Source organism: Varanus komodoensis, unplaced genomic scaffold (genome assembly GCF_004798865.1).
Source record: "Varanus komodoensis strain SLA01 unplaced genomic scaffold, ASM479886v1 scaffold23, whole genome shotgun sequence".
In the NCBI taxonomy this organism is placed as follows: domain Eukaryota; kingdom Metazoa; phylum Chordata; class Lepidosauria; order Squamata; family Varanidae; genus Varanus; species Varanus komodoensis.
Window position 1 is genome coordinate 13,041,119 of NW_025335627.1, and position 19,591 is coordinate 13,060,709.

Sequence of the window (19,591 nt, forward strand, 5' to 3'; positions counted from 1 at the left end):
GCCATAAGGCCTTTCCTATTATGACAGTAGAACCCATGTGAATGCTGTGAGAATAACTTATTTTAATTTGCTTTTCTTGTAAGTTTCAGCAAAACCAAAGAAAAAGGGAAATAAATATAAACGCAGCCATGTAGATTTGATTATTTCAGCTGTACATGAATTTCAATAATGGCAGACCAAATATCCATGTATACATTTACTCCAGAGTGGCATCTATATTCTGTCCACTCAAATGTTGAAAGCATCATTAAGTTCACATCCTTCCAGTGTTGAATTATTAGAAACATAAAAACAGAGCAAGTCAGAAGGGGTCTCCCGGGCCATCTAGTCTGACCTCCAGCTTCAGCCGGCTCCACTCATGACATGCCTACCATGTGCATGTCTAGCCTATCCTTGAACACCCTCACCAATGGGGCTTCAACCCCCCCACCCATGAAAGCCCATTCCATAGCCTTGGGGTCCTAGTAGCTGTTTAGGGTTAGGGTTACCTATTAATCTAGTAGCTGTTAAATAGATGCAGAAAATCCATTTATGTTGACCATGTATTAAACTTGCAGGAGGCAGGTAGATAATTTTAAAGACCCTATGCATCAATTAATACCAAAGAGTGTTCCAGCACAAAATTTAACTGTATTATATCCTCCTTCCAAAAAAAAGGTGGAGGGACATTGCCAAAACCTATTATTGAAGGAAGCATTAGCAATATTACACCTCAAGCATTTAGCCAACTTAGGCAAACTCTTATGTTTAAAAATGGTTTGAAATTGTTGTTAACTATCCAGAGAGTTTCAGTTATTATGTGGTATAAAAATAATAAAGTGATGCTGTGACATCCAGTAAGAATGAAACAAGAGTTTTAGTTGAATAAGACATAACTGGAGATCCACTAAAGCATCAGATAAAGACATTTAAGTGATAATCCATTGATTAGATCCTGTATATTATATTTATTCACCAATACTAAATATTAAACATGAATTGTGGGTCATTATGAGTGATAAGCCTGAATAGGTGTTGCCCTGAATAAGTGTTTCCAGTAACAGAAAAGGCCGTGGAGCTACAAAAGTAGCAAGGCAAACATAGATTTCAACAAATGTTTGCAAGTATTGCCATTCAGTCAATAGCAGACACATTGTATGCAATTCCAGAAATGACTAAATTCCTTGATCCAACTTCAACATCAACTTATGTAGCTGAATCCTTCACAGAAACAATTCCTCCAAATTTTTAAATCTGGATTTTGCTATGAAGTCAATTTAGCATATGAAAATAGATCAAAATGCAATTGACACAATGTTCTTTGTCACCCATTTATAACAGCTATAACAGTGTAAGGAGCCCCATCCATTTGAATATGCCAAGAGCCTAATGCTGTCCGTTTAGGAACTATAGAGGTGAAAACCCAGTCTAAGTGGGAAAGACCAAATTTTAGTGCAAGTCAGCAAATAGGCCTGATGGTGTAAAACAAGACCTGGAAAGCCAAACCTGCCTTCCTTGATCGAAAGCTGCCCTGCTGCTCGAAACTTAATGAAGCAGGTTTACATTTTTGACATTTATGGAATGAGGAAATGCATGTAGGACAGTCTGAGATGGAATAGTATCATTAAGTGTATTTATCCCATAAACTTGATGTTAAGCAATGTCCATTGTTTCTATCCTGTCAGACCTCATTAGTCCACTTGTTTGGCTTTAAGTTAGTTTTTGGAGGTATATCTCAGGAGATAATGATTTCAAATAAATGAAATTGGGGGACTGAAATTGCCAATTAGCTAATATGCTATGTGATATACTTTCTTCCATTGGCATTACTTCAGACTCTGACCAGTTAATTGAACAGCCAGACATATTGCAAAAAATATTAATCAACTGGACTGAAGCTGGAATAGATGCCTAGAGTTGCAAAATAAACAGTAATAGATCATCCACATAAAGAATAATTTTAAATTCTAAGCAGTCAGGTATAAAGCTGTGAATGCTCCTATTCTGTCTACTGGCACTCCCCAGGGCTTTCAAACATACATCAGGCATCAATGGAAAAAATGGGCAAATAAACCCAGTTAGTCCTAACTCTAGTGGTGAATGTAAAATTTCAAAAATTCATAGGGAGATCACTCAGTGGAGCAAAAATGAATTTTGTCTATAGCAAATTTTGTTAGCCTCCAAGGAAGCAGTAGCAACCTAGTCTGCTCTATTAGAATTTAAAGCTGTTAAATCAACAACAACTCTTAAGATAGTTGGCTCCCCATGTTTAAGAAATCCCATCTGGCATGGTTAACATTGCAATAACTTGTTGCGCTCTATCACCCAAATTATGGTTACTATTTTACTATCTGCATAATTAATGAAATAGATCAATAGTTAGCACTGTGAGTATGATCTTTGCCAAGTTTGTAATCACCATAATTTAAGCATAGTTTAACAATAAAAGGAAGTCTGATTCAAAAATATATTTGAACTTTAACTTTTGAAAAAAAGAGACTAGGAAAAGTTTTATACATTCACTTGGAAATCCAATGGTGATTTACCATTATTCATATTAATTATTGCTTTCATAATTTCCCCTGCATGCAATGGGTCAATGAGAAACTGCAGCTGCGAGAAATCTGTGTGTGGAAACATAACATTAGGAGGAAGAAGCATCCATATACTGCTCCCAACTTTTTGCTACCCATGCCATACTAATCAAAATAATCCTTTAAAATTCTGGACTTATATCTGTGGGACAGATATGCAGCCTGTCATTCTCATCTTTTATAGCTGAAATAACATTAACAACATGTTTTTGCTGTTTAAGATGATGTGCTAAAATCTTACTAGCATGTCCACCGTTTTTGCAGTATCCCTGTTACATGCAAGCTAGTGGAAATTCCACCAGCTGTGAAATATCCAACTCATATTTAACTTTCTACTGTTCCTGATTAATTTACAGAATTAGTGAAATGGTGAACTGGGTTCTAAGAAATTTGTTATTAAGAATTATTTGTTACATTAAAAAAAAATCTTATATGGAGCATAGGCAGTCATTTGGTCCCATATAAAAGCTTTACTGGCCCTTCTTCTCAAAGACGCAAGAACCAACAGTAACTTCATTATCTTTAAAATACTTGAATAGCTCAGCTACTCAATTTTAAAATCTGATTTTTAAACTGTAAGGTGCCAAAGACCTGGGTGGCTTGGAAACTATGAAAACTGCAACGACAGATAAGCACAAGAATGGTTTGAAGTGATCAGCATATCAGTCTTACAGACTTATTTGATGTAGCTAAGATGTGGAAACCAAAAGATACTCTTATCCAAAGCAGTTCTGATATACCAAATAAAATAAAAGTGTAGAGAATCTTCTTGCATTACAGTTAAGCCACTAACACATATCATTGTTACACTGTCCATACCCAATTATCAAGTCCATACACAAGTTAGCTAGGAAATAAACAAAGAAAATATCAGGTTTTAAAATGCTATTTTTATCTGCTCATAAACCTTTGTTTGGCATGTTAAATGTGTATAAATGTGACCTTTCTCCCCTTAAATTTGAAATTACTGTCTGAATATACTGCAAAGTTTATTATACTAAACATGATGATTTTCTCAGCAAAGCAAGTTATTCATAATATATTTTTGGTTCCTACGTAATATCTGAGCAGTAGAAACTTCAGCAAGTAGTTCTGAAGTAGTTTTTGGCAAAGCAGCAGAGGCACAGGCTGGGAGAGAGTGCTGAGTGGCCAGGGGACTGGCGAAGGCAAGGTAGGAGCTGGGCAGCGGAGCAGAGGGCCAGGAGTAGCAGGGGGGAAGGGGGGCAGGGCCAGAGGGGCCAGGAGGGAGCAGACAGGTGGGCCACTGGCCTGAGGGACTGATAAGGCCGCGCTCAGCCACTGCAAGCCCTTTTGGCTCTGGCCTCTTGGCGTCGTCCCTTGTCTGCGTCCCTTAGCTGTGGCCCGAGCTGTCCAGGGACCCCCTTCCCTGGGATGCAGAGGGTTTGGGGGTTTTTTGGGTGCTGTGCTTTGTTTTTCCTCAAATTTAAATTTAAGTTTATTTTATAAATTTAAGTTTATTTTATCCGTGTGTGTGTGCGCGCGCGCGCGTGCGAGTGGGTTTTTGTCTGGGAGAACTGGGTGAGTGAGAGGAACTGCAGGACAGACAAGGCGGGGGACCAAGGTAAGGTCTCGAAGGGATCCCAATGGCAGACCAGGAGATGGCCTTGGCGGGAGTCACGGGTGTTGCTGTCCGCTGCGACATGTTCGCCCTTCTCCCCCAGGAGAGGCAGGGTTACACTTGCCCTCGGTGCCAGCTGGTGACCCTGCTAGAGGAGGAGGTGAGGTGCCTGAGGACCGAGAGAGCTCTCCAGGCCCCCTTGGAGCAACCCCCCTCTGGACAGAGGGTTGAGGGAGATGCCAAGGGAGGAGCAGCTGCGGAGACGTGGAGGCATGTCACCCACAGGAGGAGGAGGCCAGCATGGCCTCCTTCTCCTGGCACCAATCTGGAGCTGGGAAACAGGTTCTCTCCACTTGGGGAGGCTGGGGCTGATGAGGCCTCGGGGGACCAGCAGGACCCCCAGCCTGAGACGTCAGGCGGCAAGGGGGCCACTGCAGGAGAGGCGAGGGCCAGGGCACGGCCGCCCACCAGCACCGGAAAGGTACGGTGGCAGGTGATTGTTGTTGGGGACTCCCTGCTGAGGGGCACTGAGCTGGTGGTGCACCGCCCCAACCTGGAGACAAGGGAGGTTTGCTGCCTGCTGGGCGCACACATCCAGCATGTGAAGGACAGAGTGGAGCATCTTGTTCTCTCCAGGAGTCACCAGCCACTCCTGGTGATCCATGTGGGCACAAACAACGTGGCCAGGCAGGGTGTGGTTGGGATCACCAGGGACTTCAAGGCCTTGGGGAAGAAACTCAGGGAGCTAAAGGCCCAGGTGGCCTTCTCGCCAATCTTACCGGTCCGGGGATTTGGGCCAGGAAGGGACAGGAGGGTCTCTGAGGTGAACGACTGGCTTAGGGTGTGGTGCCAGAAGGAACGCTTCGGGTTCCTCGACCACGGCACTCATTTTCTTGCCAATGGACTTCTGGCAAGGGACGAGTTACACCTCACGAGGATGGGGAAACGGTCCTTTGGAGATGCTCTAGTGAGCTTCATCCAGAAGACTTTAAACTGAGCCGGGGCGGGGGGTGTTCAGGCCCCCCAGAAACGTGTCTGCACTGGACAAGTGTGGGGAGAGGATCAGGGCTCTGGGAGCAGAGTTTTAGAGGTACTGCAGGGACTGTCAGGACTCCTACAGAGAGGGGCCAGGTATCAGGGAGGATGGGAGGAAGGAGGAGGCTGGGAACTCCAAAGAAAGGAAGCGCTGGGAAGGAGTTGAGGTGCATGTACACCAACACTAGGAGCATGGGTAATAAGCAGGAAGAGCTTGGAGCTCTCCTGGGAATAGGAGGGTATGACCTGGTGGGAATCACAGAAACTTGGTGGGATGAAAGACAAGTCTGGAATGTGAGCATAGAAGGGTATCACCTTTTTAGAAAGGACAGGAAGGGAAAGAGAGGTGGGGGCATCGCTTTATACGTCAGGGAAGGGATAGGATGCAGTGAGATAGAATGCAGCACAGATGGGGATTCGGTAGAGGCAGTCTGGGTGAAACTTAGGGGTTTTGACAGGGAAAAAGACCTGACAGTGGGGGTATGTTATTGCCCTCCATGTCACCTTGAGACCCTGGATGATGTCCTGACAGGCCAGATTCTAAGGATATCTCGGGGGAGAGACACATTAATTATGGGAGATTTCAATCTCCCGGGTATTATAGTTGGGAGACTCACTTGGCGGAGACAGCCAGGTCACATCGCTTCCTAGAAGCTATAGAGGGAGGGTTTTTCACACAGAGGGTCCGAGAGGCAATGAAGGGGGGAAACATCCTTGACTTGGTCTTGACCGATAGGGAGGAGCTGATAGATGAAGTACAGATTAGGGGAGCTCTGGATGTGAGTGATCACTCCATCCTTTGCTTTGAGATCAGGGGACTGGGGACATGCAGCAGGTCGAGCACTAGAAGCTGAGACTTCAAGAGGGCCAACTTTGGCCAACTGAAGGCCAGACTGGGGAAAGTCTCCTGGGATAGGTTACTGGAAGGTAAGCGAGTTGAGGAGGGGTGGCTAGCACTCAAAAGGGAGGTTTTGGAGGTGCAAGCCTTGACGATACCTCTAGTCAGTAAGGTGGGGAGACGGAAGAGAGTGCCGCCATGTATGTGTAAGGAGGTAGTTAGAGGGATTAAGCGCAAGAAGAACCTCCGTAGGAAATGGGTACTGGGGGAAATAGACAAAAGGGTATACCGGGAGGAGGAGGCCCATTGCAGAAGGATTCTTTGCAAGGCTAAGGCTGATTAGGAGCTGAGACTTGCCAAGAATATCAAGAGCAATAAAAAGGGCTTCTTTCAGCATGTAAATAGGACGAGGAAGGGGAGACAGGTGGTGGGACCACTAAATAAGGAGGAAGGAGATCCAGTGACTGATAAGAGGGAACAGGCACAGATGCTAAATGATGTGTTCTCCCCAAAGCAGGACAGGGGAGATCCGCATAGGAGATTAGATGAGGCTGGGGACTTAGGGGTACAGATTAGAGTCACCCCCCCTTGAAGTCGAGGAGCTCCTCAGGGGATTGAACATAACAAAAGCGCCAGGCCCTGATGGGTTACCCCTGAGAGTATTTCAGGAGTTGGCAGGGGTTCTCTCACGCCTGCTGGCCTCCATTTTTGAGGTCTTGTGGAGAACGGGTGAAGTTCCAGAGGACTGGAGGGTGGCATCAGTGGTCCCATTTTTCAAAAAGGGTAGTAGAGGGGACATAGGGAATTATAGACCTGTTAGCCTTACGTCCATTGTAGGAAAAACAATGGAAAAGCTCATAATAGAGAGAGTTCTAGTGATGCTAAATAGGGAAGGGAGGCTGACAGCCACACAACACAGCTTCTGCAAAAACAGGTCCTGCCAGACAAACCTTGTGGAATTCTATGACAAGGTTTCGAGATGGCTAGATGGAATGCAGTGGATGTGGTTTACCTGGATTTCAGCAAGGCCTTTGACAAAGTGCCCCATGATAGCCTGGTGGAGAAACTGAGGAGTTTTGGGATACACCAAAGCACTGTCCGGTGGATTAGGGCATGGTTGACTGACTGAAAGCAGAGGGTAACCATTAGCGGGGAATCATCGGGATGGCAGCCAGTGACAAGCAGGGTCCCCCAGGGCTCTGTCCTGGGGCTGATCCTGTTTAATCTTTTCATCAATGACATGGAAGAAGGGGTGAACAGTCTGCTGATCAAATTCACAGACAACACTAAAACTGGAGCAGTGGCCACAACTGAGGAGCAGGTACTCCAGATCCAAAAGGATCTGGACAGACTATGGAAGTGGGAAGGAGACAACAGGATGGCGTTCAATGTGGATAAGTGCAAGGTCTTGCATTTGGGGCATAGGAATAGGTGTCATAAGTACAGGTTAGTGGACAAGTGGCTGGAGAGCAGCACTTGTGAAAGGGACCTCGGGGTGTTGGTTGACTGCAGGCTAAACATGAGTCAGCAGTGTGATGTGGTGGTCAAGAGGGCGAATGCCACCCTTGGTTGCATAGCCAGAAGTGTGGCTTCTAGATCGAGAGAGGTATTACTACCACTCTATACGACTCTGGTGCGCCCACAACTGGAGTATTGTGCTCAGTTTTGAGCCCCTCATTACAGAAAGGATATAGCCAGGTTAGAGTCAGTGCAGCTTAGGGCTACAAGGTTGGTGGCTGGTTTGCAGGGGATGGGGTATGAGGCGAGACATTTGCTGGGCCTCAAGTTGCTCACCCCTAGTTCAGGAAGCTTTTTTAAAAATGTGGGTATAACAAAAGTGTTTGCCTGGGCAACTTCCTTGTGGTCATTATTTACAGTTACAAATGCAGAGGTATACAAATGATAACAGATTCTTGCACAGCAGCCCTCCAACTACTGCTTAGGGTACTTCAGTCAACTGCAGTGAGTTTCTGAGGCAAGTCAGCTTCAGGTCAATTCAAAATAGTAGTGTGGTGTGAACTATTAATATGCCTGGAGAGGGAAGGAAAGTGGAGCGGGCTGTGATGTGTAAGGAGAAGTGTGGGGAAGCAATCCAGCAGATGTAACTAGGTCATAAGTGTTTGCTGAGCACAGGGGAAACTTTTCACAAGGCTTGGGCAAAATTGGTTCTGGCACTGCAGTTTGGCTTGAAGGTAACTTTTGATGGCTGGCCACAGCTGGTAGGCAGCTCCTGAAATTGAGTGTATTCTAATATTTGAACATATCCTTGAATATAAATGCTCAATTTGTGGGGTGTTTTATCTTTATCACAGTATTGTTGGATGTCCACTGTTCATCCAAGAATGTAAGGACTGACCTGCTGAATCAGATCAGAGGCCTATTTAGTCTGGCATTGTGTTCTCATAGTGGCTGAGCCTGTGGAAAGAGCTCAAGAAAGGCAGAACAGATTGGATTTTTAATTTCAATGAAAGATTAGTGAAATTGGAAATTGCAGACCTAGAGGTAGGAATATACAATAAATTATAGGCTAAAGAATCAATAGAAAGCACTGACTCCAAATAATAGGCATGTATTTAGAGATGGGTTAATAAAAATGTAGTACTCCATGAGAAGAATTAATCCTCCAATCTCCTATAATGTCCCCAATAGAAGCATACTGTGGAAAACATTCTAGGAATAACAATAATCTTATAACATATAGAAACATGTCTGAGCAACAAGGGTGAATTAAGTCATGGAAAGAACTAAAAGATGAAGCTAAAAAACATAGAATGGCTCCTCTATTATCAGCTAGCCTCAAGATTAAAAATGAAATTCAAACTGGAAAAAGCATAATAAGAAATCTAACAGACTTTGAAATTAAAAATCAAATAGACCATCTCCTAGGATGAATTTATAAACAACTGCTTAAATAATGATATGGAGGCTCAACGATAAAATATGCATGAAGAGCTGGATGCAGAATCTGCAAGAAATATCATCTCACCAATGGGAAGTCTTATGGGCGAAGGACATAGCATTTACTGCATGCCAGGCACTAAGGGAAAATTGGTATAACAGGTATTTCTGGTGGTATAGTACCCCAAAAGAGATACAGAAAATGGACAAGTATAAAATGTTAGAAATGAAAAGAGATAGATGGGACACTACCATATGTGGTGACAGAATTAAATAATTTTGGAAGCAGACACATACCAAGATGCAGAAAATTCTCAAATTAACTTTCCAATGAATGCCAAGAACTTGTTACCGAGTTGTCCCAGAGACTATCCCAAATTTATGCCAGATTTATATAAATATATGGTAGCAAGTAGCAAAAAAACCGCCTAGCTGTTGAAGACTGGAAAAACAAGCTAGTTGAGTGAAGCTAACTATTGTCAACGTTAAAGAATTCACTCAAAGATGAACAACTTACTATGTTGTTCTTACTATGTTCTATGTTACTATAGTAGCTATAGTGTGTGTGTAGTAACTATAGTATACTATAGTAACTATGTTACTATGTTACATAATTACTATGTTACTATGTTCCTACTATGAACAACTTATACAATGGTTAAAGAAAATATGTTAACAAATGTTTGTGATTACTGTTCTCTACCAAAGCAATGTTATGATCTATAACTATTTTTATAGACTAGATAAATGTATGAATGAGAATTAAATGAGTTGTTTGAAGAAGTGGTTGACAGAATTTTATTTATTGTAAATGTGCTTAAATGAGGAATTGCTTGCTAAATCTTTGGATCGACTCCTGAGCTCTTTCTTCCTGTATACTTTTTTTTTCCTTTTTATTGTACTTTCTGAAAATAATAAGATTTGAAAAAAAAAGGCACAATTCCCTTCTGCTTTGTTTTCATCAGCTAATATTGACATTGAAAGGCTAGTCGCCACTGATAACCTTTGTCCTTGTGGATTTGTCTACTCCCCTTTTAAAACCATCCACATTATTGACAAATCTGATCTTCTTTACATTATGTAAAGAAGATCTTCCTTTTTTCTGGCTGAGTCACCCACCCAGTAGTAGTAGTTGTTTTTTAAGAAGACTTTAAATTCTAACATTTTAGAAAGGGTGGAAAATCTTATTCCTGTCAACTTTCTCTCCACTATTTTTAAAGATTTTTGTAAAACTTTATATTGTGGCCTCCTTTCTTGGATTTCAGAAGACCCAAATGTTGTCAGCTATCATCATAGGAGAATTGCCCCACCCTTAATAATTTTGGTTGTCCTTTTATGTGTCCCATCCAACTCTGTGTTCAAGAACCAACAGCAGGCCTTTACTTGAAAACCTTCAAATGTGTTGGCAATTCACATCCCTTTGTAGCATCTTTCCCCATTGGCCAAGCTGGCCAGAGTTGGCAGGTTATAGGCCTAAATCTGTGGAGGGCCATAAGTTATTTATTGCTGTCTTAAAGAAAAAGGTGGTAATATATTGGTGCAGTTCTAGATGGAAGCTGGAAATTCCTTTCCTGTAACGTGAACCTTTACATCTTGCCCCGTTACCAGATTTCAGAACAATTCTTTGTTGAGCCATATGTAAAAAATACTCTCCAGCTTCTTTTCAGCTCCTTCCCAGTTTCTTCCTCTTGGCATAATATCCACTGTTTCTTTTTCTTTTCTTGTTATATGATACGATTTTTGTCATCACTCTAGTTTTCTCTAGGCATTTCTCAGTGTACCTAAGTTATAAGAGGCACTTGCTTAGTGCTTAAGTAATGCTTGGAACTCACTTCAGATTAAGACTTCACATGCAGCTACATGCTCAATCCTTCACCATGTTTAGGTGTCCATAAACCATATAACTATTCCTAAAATGTCATCAAGGAACCACTACCATAGCCTAGGTAATCTTTAATTATTGTTAAATATTGAATGAGATATGCTCAGGTCATGCTTTCATGATTTATACCGCAGATGGTTAATGGCTGAGTTGACGAAATGGTCCCTGTCCTGGTGTGCATATGCCCAAAATGCACAACAGGAGAAGGTTTTCTTTTAAAAGATTTACTTTCCAGAATAACCAGCTACCAATGAATTGTTCCAGATGGGATGCCTGAGCAGTCCTCAGTTGGCCCTTTCATACATTGATCATTAAAGGGTTACATGTAACACAGTTAACACTTCCCAATAGGTTAGAGAAGTAAAAAGTTGCAATGCTGTGATCTTTCCCACTTGCATACCAAGGAAGGTGCTCTAAAGAAGGGTGGAGGATGGGGTGGGCTGGTGTGAATTGCCCTTTGTCTGAGCTGCTGTGATCTTGTCAAGTGCTAACTAGCTTTCTTGGGATTGGTGCCTGCTCAGCATCAGCTGCATTTCAAGGTTGCACACATGCTGATTTCTAGGAAAGAGGGTGTTTCTCAGCTCTGCTTATGTGTCACTGATTGCATGATTTAACCAATGAAAGTTATATCCATTGATTTGTACATCAGCTGTGTTCACACAGTATGTCACACCACAGCTTAGCATATTGTATAGGTTAAGTGGAAATGAATTCCAACCAGTCATTTCAGGGTTTGTGTACTTCATGTGTGTCCGGGGCAAGGGTTCTGGACATTTTTGCTACGCTCTCCTGCGTGAAATGTAAATGGTCACCTTGCTCTGCTATTTTAGTTTCCTGGTATTCATGTAAAAACTTCAGATGCTTCTGTCACAAGCTGTTGCTGGTTCTCCTTGTGTAAATCTTGTTACATTTCCCTTTCAGAACTTGTGTAGGTGATTCCATTGGTGCAGCCTGCCCAGTGTGTCACACACCAGCCATGGTACAAGACGTAAAAGTAAACAGGCAGCTAGAGAGTATCATCAAACTGTATATCAAATTGCAAAGCTTGCAGAACAGGGACTTCACAGGTAAGTAAAATGATGGCTGTTAGATCCCTAGACCAATGTGTGTGTTAGACCAAAACTATGCACATCTTGAAAAGACAATTTAATGAAGGTCAGGGAATTTTACAGCAGAATGTGAATGTCTAGATACTTCTCCTTTCCCAAATCCACCGAGATCTTCCTTCAAATAGAGGGGAAAGGCTAATACAGCATTTATATCTGCAATTCACTAGAATCTCTGCTGAATTTAGATGAAAGTATCACATTTTGCAGGTACATATTGATCTGTTGCTTAATCAAATGCTTAGAAGTAATGTAGGTATTCTCCATTTTTAGGCTTGCTTATATTTCTTTAGGGAATTTTGCCTGTTCTATATACCAAGTATGAGCCTACTCCCATAAGACAATCTCATGTCTATGTACATTGTGGGTAATTCCTATGGTTAGATCAAATATGCAGTCCTTTATATTGTTTGGAGGCTGATGGCAAGGAACATGGTTTATTGATACCTGAGTGTATTACATATTTGCATATTGTATTCTCCAGTCAAAGAATCATTCTTATGAATGAAGATTATCTTGTCAGGAAATCTGTAAAAAATATAATGCAGGGAATGGGTCTTATACGCCAGTCTATCTAAAATCTGTTTTGAAGAATGTGTCTTGTAGAAATCAGGATCGAATACTGTTCTTTGAAGCAGTCTTTATATAAGAGTGTACTGGTTTATTGCTTCCTTTCTCAGAGGGTTTCAGATACTAATCCAACAGGAAGAGTTTAATACATAGATTTATGATGGGAGACCCAAAGAAAAGAACACTGGCAGAAGAACTTTTTCACAATCTTGAGATATCTGTTAAGCAGAATATCAAATGAGAATCATCTGATACAGCTGTAACTTCACAAAAATAACTTTTTCTTGTTGGTTAATTGGTATATCTTCCTGTCACATTCCTTCCCATCACCCATGAAGGTCACATATGCATGGTGTTAGATCTTGCATGAAACAAGCCAAAATAGATTTAAGAAAAGAAAACCAGCAATATTTATTAAGAATACAGCAAGCAAGGGTGTTGACATATTATTGCACATATAAGGCAGAACACATTGGAACTGCACAGTACACAATTAGAACAAAGCTTTTATAGCTTACCTCATCCTTGGACAACTTTCTCATAGGCCCCCTCCCTTCCCAAGGCTGGGAATTGTCCTCCCTCCTTTCATACCTTATCTAAGGACGCCACTTTCAAGATGCAGCTCAAGCACTCATCCTTGGCCTAGTTCCTTCTTGTTCTCTCTTATCCAGAAGCAGTTCTCCTACAGCTACATACACACAAGTTTTCTTGTTAATCCTATATTTATAAAAAGAAAGGAGACACCATCTTCTCCAATAGCGGCCTTAGATGAGTCATTCTCTGTGATGATCTTCCATCTCAGCCTGGCAGTGAGGATGAGAAAAAGAATAACTAGCTTGCCCATTTGAGCTTCTTTGAGGAAAGATGGGATACAACTATAATTGATGATGTGAAGGCATCCATATTTAAAGAAAAAAAAGCACCTCAAAACAGACTTAACAAGGGGGATCCACTGTTGTCACCCACTTGCAGAGGAATCTTTGCTATTGATCTCAGTTCTAAGAAAGCAGGAAGGGTGTCTTCTGAGGGTATTCCTGCAGGGGTGGAACTAGGAGCCTTCACAGGAAATAAAGGTGAGGAATGCAAATTCCAAAATGCAGGTGGGCCAGACTGGAATACTCCCATGAGCTACTCATTCAGCACCCCTGTTCAAGCAAGTTTTCATCCCTCATGGGCGAACCACTTTTAGGGGGAAAGGTACTGTATTTGAGAGGGGCAGTTCTGTGAAAAAGTCAAGTGTTGGAAAACTCTTCAGGTGACAATTATAATACCTTAGTTAAATAATTTAAATGGAAAGATTGATTTTAATTTACATGTAATTAAATTCAGAGCAGGGAAGACTTAATTTTTTTCCTGATGAGCTAGTATTTGAACCACAATGATGCTGCTTTAACAAAGAAGACTGTTTTGACAGGTCTTTATTTATTCATGTATTACTTACATAAAGAAGAAGACTTGGCCTGGCCCATGCAGTAAAACCAATCAAATCAATTTAAATCATGATTTAAATAACAAATCATTTAAATGGTTTCATCAGTAAAACTAGATTTAAATCATGGTTTTTTACGTAATTTTGCACACATGCCTGCCTCACCTGTAGGTAGAGGAACTTCATTAAAATATTCCCAAACTGGGTTTCTTTTATAGCCTGCTATCACTACAGGTTTTCTCCTCCAGGGAAAGAATAGTATGATAGACATAAAAGAGATCCAAAGACTTGTGGAGTATTCTGTTCACACAATGTTTCACTTTAATTTTACTGCTCACCCCTCCTTTCTCACAATTAGCTTCTTGTGCAGATCTATTCCAATTCCAGCAATCTTTTTTGAAACTTAGCCCTTAAGAGGGAAGGGGTTGATTCTGTGTATACAGGGCTGCAAAGGCACAATGGGATTCAGGTCTTTTTCTTAAGTCTGCATGTTTATAATATTTTTGCTGTGAAGTAGACACATGTGATCTTTGCAGACACACATTCCCAGTTTTGAGAGGTGTAAAACCAAGCACCTGTAATATCTTTTAGATAGAAAAATTGCTCAATGAGCTTATAGAAACCTCTGGAAGAGCATGACATTCTGAATAGATTAATAGAATTCATTTACCAAAGAATTTTAAACATTGCATGAATATACAGTCTTATGCTACATAATTAAATTTAATCCTTATTTCATGATGAATAACCTTTGGACTATAATGTCTCTTAAACAGAAAACTACCATTAGATAGATTTTTCTCAAAAAAGCATTTTATTTAAAAAATCCAATTTTAAATAAATATTTAAAAAGTATTTAAATAAAAAAATCAAATAAACCAAAATCTGATAAAATAATTCAGATTCAAATAAAAAATAAAAAATCTGATTTTGTTATTTTTTTATCCACCCTGATAGGAAGCCAAGAAGTATTGGCATCACAATCTTTGCTTTTTTAATGGATTCTTCATCTGGCAGGTGGAACCAAACTACACACTGAAAAGCAGTTGTTTGGATATCAATACTTCTAATGGTTGAAGCAAATGTGGCATGGGAGATCTCTTGCTGGACTCTCTATTCTTTATATTTCTAAGATGAGCAAAGAATTTTAAAAGGAACTGCAACACAGCACTGCTAGAATACCTCTGATCTTAATTGTGATAACAGCTTCCTATAACATTAGTGGATTAAACTATTTTATCATCAATTACTGTTGCACTGTATAGTTAGTGTACTTATTTTTCATGCATATTTAAGTCTTAACATAGTTGCCACAGGCTGTATTTTATTTCTGCTTGACCTCACTTTTTATACGTTTCTGCCCCAATGTGTATATATACCTGTCATCTGAGAAGAACATTTGTTCCATCTGATGAGGTGCACTCTAACCCACAAAAATTTGGCTACAGTAAATTTGTAGCTGGTTTAAACTCCTGCAAGTCTTTTTGTTCATAATCCATGATAAAGGAAATGTGTTGAGTCAATGACTATAAATTAAAAAGGACTTTCTCAGGACTTTCCATCTTGCTTTCAGGTTTCACCTCTAGATATTATAAATAAATTGGTCACTGCAGTAAGTTAAGAGCCATAGGAGGAAATTACCAACAAGCTTTTAAGGGCATTTCTAAAACTTCACTCAACAACCCAATTCCCCATCTGTGGTCCAAGTGATGTGATTACTAGTAACAATTCTCATTTGACCCTGACTTCCTCCTTTCTTTTCAGTATGCCTGAGTTCAATTTTATCTCTTCCATTCTTGGAAGAAGGTAAACAGCTTTCCTAAATTATTGTCATTATCAGTTTTGTCATCCCTGTCAGCTGCAGTGCTTCTCTTTCCAATGTCTTTGACAGTATCCTTTCCAAGTGGACTTTATTACCTGCATTTACGTTAAAATGTATAATTATTGTAATTAAGGTGGGTAATTAGAAAAAACTTGTTGAATTGAGAGACATAGCATGTAGCATACTAGAAATAAAGAACTCTGATTTGCACTAACTCTTTTTTCAAAATGAGCTTCCCAAGTATTTCAGCTGCTTTTTTCCCCCCTGTTGGAGTAGTGTCCTTTAAAGAGAAGCAATTGTCTCTGTAAACTTTCCCAACAACTTATTCTCTATATTTTGCAGCCTCACTTCAGTTGAGAGATGAATTGTTTTTGTTTAAAAAATGCAGGTGCTGGCTACCTCCTTTTGAGGATATGTCGGTCCAGGTGACAGGGCAACAAATGAAACATCAAGGGGCCCCAATTTGGATTCTCTTAGTTATGATGGAGAGGAGGTGATTTTGACCCCTTTTTGTTGTGCATTGCATAGCATTGCATATGTATGATAAGGGCTTTCATAATGGCTCCAAATGAGCATCTGAATAGCTGGAAATTTCTCCTAATTTTTATTTCCCTAGTGCTGAATGCTTAACATACAAACTAATCATTCTTTTGGTGAAGGCGCTAATGTTGCACAGATGGTATCAAAGCACTTCCCTTTGGTTTTTAATAAGCGACTAGTTTGTCAAAAAGATTTCTCAACTTCTGTTCTGAAAACCCATAATAGAGAATAATTTCAGTGGCATACAATGTACATCATTATATTCTTTTGATACAGATTAATGATAATTAAATCACATTTTTCTAATTGCTGTTTTTTTTCCTCTATAGCTTGTTAGTGCCTTGCAGGAAAGGCCTAAAAAAGCAGTGCTGCAGCTATAAATCTTTCTAAATCTTGATTTTTTTTCTTGTTGAGATTTTTTTTTTAAATTCATGGACTGCATTAAATGTCAACACAAGGAAACTGGGTTCTTCTTGTGGAAAATAATCCTACTTGAGTTTAGGTAGGGATTACTTGTAGGTTGCCCTATGCTACTGAATTCTATATCTTTGGCTAATATGTCATCTAGACAGTTCCTTGAGTTTTCCTTATCAAACTAAAATAATCCCAAGGCTTATTATATGGATAACATATGGGCAAGATGCTTATAGTAGTGTCCACTTCTTCAAGTACTTTAGCTGTTAAATACTGGAAATGAGTTTCTAGTAAATACAGCAAACTGAGCAATTCAGTTAGGGTATAATCCTATGAGGATGCCTGTAAGCCCCAGAACTCGGAGACTTAAATCCAGTACAGAACCGGAGGAGTAGCAGAAGGGATCTTCACCTCTCTGCTCCATTCACCCTGCATTTTTGCTAGATTAAGATTTTTGGCTGTCTAGCTGTGGGACACTGGAAGGTGGGAGTGGGAAATGACACTGTGGCAGGATCAGGTTACCTCCTATTCTGCCTGCTTCAATCTCTTCCTTCCATCCCCCTATACCATCCCCTTTCACCCCTCTTCTTGACTTTGGAGAACAGCTGACACAGTCCTTCTTGCACCAAGTGCAACGGGCAGCAGGGTTGGACCTCCCATTCCCAACTCCCAAGGTTAGGGTGCTGTTTCCTTATAGCCTGAAGTGCCCGATCCTGCCTAATCTTGGAAGCTCAGCAGTGTTGGTCCTGGTTGAAATTGGGATGGGTGACTGAAATGTTGCGTACTGTACACAGAGCTTCAGCTATAGAAGGTTTAGAAATATAATTTAACAATTTCCCTGCTAAGGGGCACTGAGGTGGCGGTGTGCTGCCCTGACCATGAGGCAAGGGAGGTCTGTTGCCTGCCAGGCAAATGCATCCAGCATGTGACTGAGTAGAGTGTCTTCTTTCCTCGGGGGGTCACCAGTCACTTCTGGTGATCCATGTGGGGATGAACAACACAGCCAGGCAGGGGGTGGGAGGGATCAAGAGGGACTTTGAAGCTCAAGGCAAGAAACTCAGGGACCTAAAGGCCCAAGAGGCCATTTCCTTCATCTTGCCTGTCCAGGGATTTGGGCCAGCCAGGGAAAGGAGGGTTGCCGAGATGAACACCTGGGGTGTGGTGTTAGAAGGAACACATCAGATTCCACGATCATGGCACCGGGTTTCTTGCCAATGGACTTCTGGCAAGGGACAGAGTGCACCTCATGAGGAAGGGGAAAATGTCCTTCCGATATGCTCTAGTGAGCTTTGTCCAGAAGGCTTTAAACTGAGCCGGTGGGGTGGGTTCAGACCCCCCAGAAACTTGTCCTGATTGGATAAGTGTGGGGAGAGGACCAGAGCTTTGGGACCAGGATGTTAGAGGTACTGCAGGGGCTGGCAGGACTCCTACAAAGAGGGAGCCAATATCAGGGAAGATGGGAGGAAGGAGGAGGCCCAGAATCCCAAAGAAAGGAAGCTGTGGGAAGGAGTTGAGGTGCATGTACACCAATGCTAGGAGCATGGGTAATAAGCAGGAAGAGCTTGAAGCTCTCCTGGGAATAGAAGGGTATGTTCTGGTAGGGATCACAGAAACGTGGGATGAAAGGCAAGACTGGAATGTAAACATAGAGGGGTATCACCTGTTTAGAAAGGACAGGAAGGGAAGGGAAGGAGGGGAGGGGCCTAGCGTTACATGTCAAGGAAGGAATGGGATGCATTGAGATAGAAGGTGGTGCAGATGGGGATCTGGTAGAGGTGCGGGGGGGGGGGGAACCTGACAGTGATGGTATGTTATCACCCTCCAGGTCAACTTGAGATCCTGGATGATGCCCTGACAGAGTAGATTCAAAGGATATCTTGGGGAAGGGGAACCGGAATTACCGGAGATTTCAGTCTCCCAGATATCAATTGGGAGGTTCACTCAGTGGCAACAGTCAGGTCACGTAACTTCCTAGACATTATAGAGGGAGGGTTTTTCATGCAGAGGGTCCGAGAGGCCACCGGGGGCGGGGGGATATCCTTGACTTGGTCTTGACCAACAGGGAGAAGCTGATAGATGAAGTACAGATTAGGGGAGCTCTGGATGCGAGTGATCACTCCATCCTTTGCTTTGAAATCAGGGGAATGGGGACGTGCAGCAGGTCGAGCACTAGAAGCTGGGACTTCAAGAGGGCTAACTTTGGCCAATTGAATGCCATACTGGGTAAAGTCTCCTGGGATAGGTTACTGGAAGACAAGGGAGTTCAGGAGATGGCACTCAAAAGGGAGGTTTTAGAGGCGCAAGCCTTGACAATATCTCTAGTTAGTAAGGTGGGGAGGTGAAGGAGAACACCTCTGTGGACGTTACAAAGCCGCTGGGCCCTGATGGGTTACCCCTGAGGGTACTTCGGGGAGTTGGTGGGGGTACTCTCGTGCCCATTGCCCACCATTTTCGAAGACTCGTGGATAATGGATGAGGTTCCAGAGGACTGGAGTGTGGTGTCAATGGTCCCAATTTTCAAAAAGAGTAGTAGAGGGGACATGGGGAAATACAGACCAGTTAGCCTTACTTCCATTGCAGGAAAGACAATGAAAAGGCTCATAATAGTGAGAGGTCTAATAACCCTAGATAGGGAAGAGAAGTTGGCAATCACACAACATGGCTTCTGCAAAAACAATGGAAAGGCTCATAATAGAGAGAGATCTAGTGATGCTAGACAGGGAAGGGAGGCTGGTGGCCACACAACACGGCTTCCGCAAAAACAGGTCCTGCCAGACAAACCTTGTGGAATTCTATGACAAGGTTTCGAGGTGGCTAGATGGAGGGGATGCAGTGGATGTGGTTTACCTGGATTTCAGCAAGGCCTTTGACAAAGTGCCCCATGATATCCTGGTGGAGAAACTGG

The 19,591-nt window shown here is 41.9% G+C and overlaps 1 protein-coding gene across 1 annotated transcript in view; it reads left to right on the plus strand.

Annotated features, from left to right (window-relative positions):
- Positions 1–19,591, plus strand: part of BARD1 (BRCA1 associated RING domain 1) — a 72,753-nt gene that overhangs the window by 4,390 nt on the left and 48,772 nt on the right. Inside the window, exon 3 of the mRNA XM_044432080.1 lies at positions 11,727–11,872. Coding sequence (XP_044288015.1) covers positions 11,727–11,872 — 146 coding nt within the window. The remainder of the gene's footprint in view (positions 1–11,726; positions 11,873–19,591) is intronic.